Here is a 2,879-nt window from a genome sequence, read left to right on the forward strand (position 1 = left end):
CAGTCATGCCAGTGAGGCCAGCACATCCCCGCTGCCAGCCAACTCTTTGACTCGGGTGCCATTAAGCCCGGTGCCCGAGTCTGCAATGTGGGTGGCACGATGTCGTATGAGTTGATGGGCAGATCTGCTCGCGGGTAGCTAGAGAGACAGCCTCCTCAGAAGTAAATTCTTCCAAGGCAGGACAAAGGTTGCCTTGGCAGATCACCGGACGAGACAGCTCAAAATGAGTGATCGCCGGTACTCTGTCTGACACGCCAGCCGCCACGAACCAGTGGCTCCTTGCTGACCCTCAGACCCTGTACCTGTACCTGTACTCCATCCCATCCGTTGGTAGGAAGCACGCGACTTTACAACCCCAACCCATCTGACTACACATCGATCGCAATTCTCCAACTACATCTCTTTTGCGTCGTGTCCTGTTCCTCATCTTGGTAAGATGGTTTTGAGAATCCACTCGGCTCTACTTCCCCTCTGAGGACCAATAGTCTGTGCCATCATTTGACATCTCGATCAACCCCTCACTCACTCAACGTGCCTACCTACCTACCTTACCTTACCTACCTGACAAAACCCCGCCCCACGACGCCGGTTCACCAGCCGCACACCCCGGGCTGTACACCTTCATCTTGACTCCTTTTCCTCATGGCGTCCTTTGAGATGGCGGGATCTCATCCCGAAGACACGATCGACGCCAAGTGTGCTATCGACGACTCAGTTGACGAAGATGAAGAGATGGTCGAGATTCGGAGGATCCAGTCCGCAGAACACAAGCGGCAACGAAAAGACTCTACCGCCCAACGCGTCCAGTCGATCGTGCCATTTCACTTTAGTCCGTTATTCCTCCCGCTCACCGTGTCGAGCGTCAACTCGTGCCAGGCTCTGGAGGATGCCGCGTTTACGAATCCGAATCACCGATGCCATCCCGAACAGGTGACGCACCTAGGCCACTTCCCGCCCGCCCCATAGTACCACACTTTTCCCAACCCTTGCTCTCCCTAACACGTCTTAGTTCCAATACCGTCTTTCCCAATGCTCAGACATCTGCTTCGGCCTCTTCTGCAGCGTCAAGCCATCCGAGGCAAAAGGCTTTGGTCTGGAAACCCTCGCGACGGCGAATCCCGTCGAGACGAACAGAGAGGACGGCGAGGTCCTCGTCCTCTGTGCGCATGCCGTCGCAACCATGGGCAAGAGCCCCGTCGTGACTGATGACGACCTGAGATACCCGCAGAACTGGCGTGACGCCGATGCAGCCAAGTCAGCCAAGGTCGGACACCAGCAACATGGCAGGACCGTCTGTCTGCATTCGCTTGCTGTTTCCCCGAAACTGCACGGCACTGGCATAGGCAAATTAACTTTGACATCGTATATCCAGATCATTAACGACTCGGGCGTTGCTGACCGGATCGCCTTGATCTGCGAGGATGTAGGTCTCAATGTGCTGCTCGATGACGATGTCTTTATACTGTGCTGACGGGCATGATCTAGCATCTTGTAGGGTTTTACAAGAAGTTCGGGTTCAGGGAACTGGGCGCGAGTCAAGTGACCTTCGGAGGCGGCGGCTGGTACGATATGGTGAGAGCGCCCCCCCGTTGCTTCGTCTAAAGATGCAAACACTGGAGCAAACTCGCTGACCTCCTCTACGAAGGTTCTCGACCTTGATGGCCCCGCTCAGAAGGGCTGAAATAGCCCCCCCTGGCATTGAGCAATTTCCTTCGTGTACAGGCGTTCGAGCGGGGTTGTGAGATCTTAATCCTCATATGACGCCTACCTGTTCTACAAGAGTACCGCCCCCCTCTGCTAGACAGGCAGCCAGTTTAGTTTATTCAGAAGCCTGAACTACCTTTTGCTAGCTACTCGTAACACCTGGGTGGAACCTTGGGCGCAAAAGCAGTGCTCGTCCTCCTCTCTGCTCACATCTGCAGTGATAAACTAGAAACTTAATCGCTAGCCTTGTACTTGGCCCGGTACTCCTGAGTGCGCTTCGTGTCCTCCTCAGAAGCGAATCCCTTCATGCCCTCGATGATGTCGTCCAGCGTCAGGATGGCGTAGATGGGGATACCGTACTCCTTCTTGATCTCGCCCATGGCGCTGGGCATGGGCTTGGAGTCATCGCCGTCGGGCGACGGCAGCTTCTCCATGCGATCAAGCGCGACAACAATGCCGGCAACCTCGCCGCCCTCGGCGCGAATCTTGGCAATGGCCTCGCGCTTGGCGGTTCCGGCAGTGATGACGTCGTCGACGATGAGGACTCGCTTGCCCTTGAGAGGGGCGCCGACAATGTTGCCGCCCTCGCCGTGGTCCTTGGCCTCCTTGCGGTCGAAGGAGTAGCAGGTGTGGCCAAAGGTGGCCGAGTCGAGCTCGGCGAGCTTGTCTACGGCGGCGGTGGCGAGGGGGATGCCCTTGTAGGCAGGCCCGAAGACAATGTCGAAGCGCAGCGGGTTCGCGGCGTCCTTGGTCGCCTCGATGATGGCGTGGGCGTAGGCGAGGGAGATGGCGCGCAAGAGGTCGGCCCGGTAGAAGTCGCCAGCGTTGAAGAAGTAGGGGCTGATGCGCTTGGACTTGAGCTCGAAAGAGCCGAACTTGAGAATCTTGCCTGAGATGGCGGCCTGGAGGAAGTCCTGCTTCCACTGTGGGAGTTGGCCGGCCATGGTGGATGTGTGGTGGTTGTTGCGAAAGGGATGGATGGCGGGGTACTGAGATGCGCCGGGGAAAATGAAGCAGATATGATGAAGAAGGCGTGAGGTATTGAGTCGTGGTTCGGTGTGCAACAACCAAATCACGTCAAGGTCTTCTTCCAGGTTGTCCTCACAGGAAAAGCTTAATCGAGATCTTCATCCCGACTACAGCTTCCTCCTCTGAAGAAAATGACCCCTCCCTTC

General features: G+C 56.5%; 2 protein-coding genes across 2 annotated transcripts; one reads left to right on the plus strand and one right to left on the minus strand.

Annotated features, from left to right (window-relative positions):
• Nucleotides 1–374: 374 nt before the first annotated feature.
• On the plus strand, nucleotides 375–2,807 carry VDAG_08995 (polyamine acetyltransferase). The gene is made up of 4 exons (XM_009656798.1): nucleotides 375–930; nucleotides 1,010–1,423; nucleotides 1,486–1,572; nucleotides 1,646–2,807. Exons 1-4 carry the CDS (start codon nucleotides 643–645, stop codon nucleotides 1,679–1,681), a joined length of 825 nt encoding a protein of 274 aa, XP_009655093.1. The 5' UTR covers nucleotides 375–642; the 3' UTR covers nucleotides 1,682–2,807.
• VDAG_08996 (orotate phosphoribosyltransferase) lies at nucleotides 1,938–2,648 on the minus strand (the record flags this gene model as incomplete). The annotated part of the gene is made up of 1 exon (XM_009656799.1): nucleotides 1,938–2,648. The coding sequence occupies one exon, from the start codon at nucleotides 2,646–2,648 to the stop codon at nucleotides 1,938–1,940; it is 711 nt and encodes a 236-aa protein (XP_009655094.1).
• Nucleotides 2,808–2,879: the final 72 nt, after the last annotated feature.

Source organism: Verticillium dahliae, genomic scaffold (genome assembly GCF_000150675.1).
Source record: "Verticillium dahliae VdLs.17 supercont1.24 genomic scaffold, whole genome shotgun sequence".
Taxonomy (NCBI): Eukaryota; Fungi; Ascomycota; class Sordariomycetes; order Glomerellales; family Plectosphaerellaceae; genus Verticillium; species Verticillium dahliae.

Excerpts from the sequence above, each read along its gene's own strand:
- VDAG_08995 (XM_009656798.1), top strand. The coding sequence starts at position 643 with ATGGCGTCCTTTGAGATGGCGGGATCTCATCCCGAAGACACGATCGAC. Across the intron at positions 931-1,009 it reads ACCGATGCCATCCCGAACAG|TTCCAATACCGTCTTTCCCA; the intron begins GTGACGCACCTA and ends AACACGTCTTAG. Across the intron at positions 1,424-1,485 it reads TCGCCTTGATCTGCGAGGAT|CATCTTGTAGGGTTTTACAA; the intron begins GTAGGTCTCAAT and ends GGCATGATCTAG.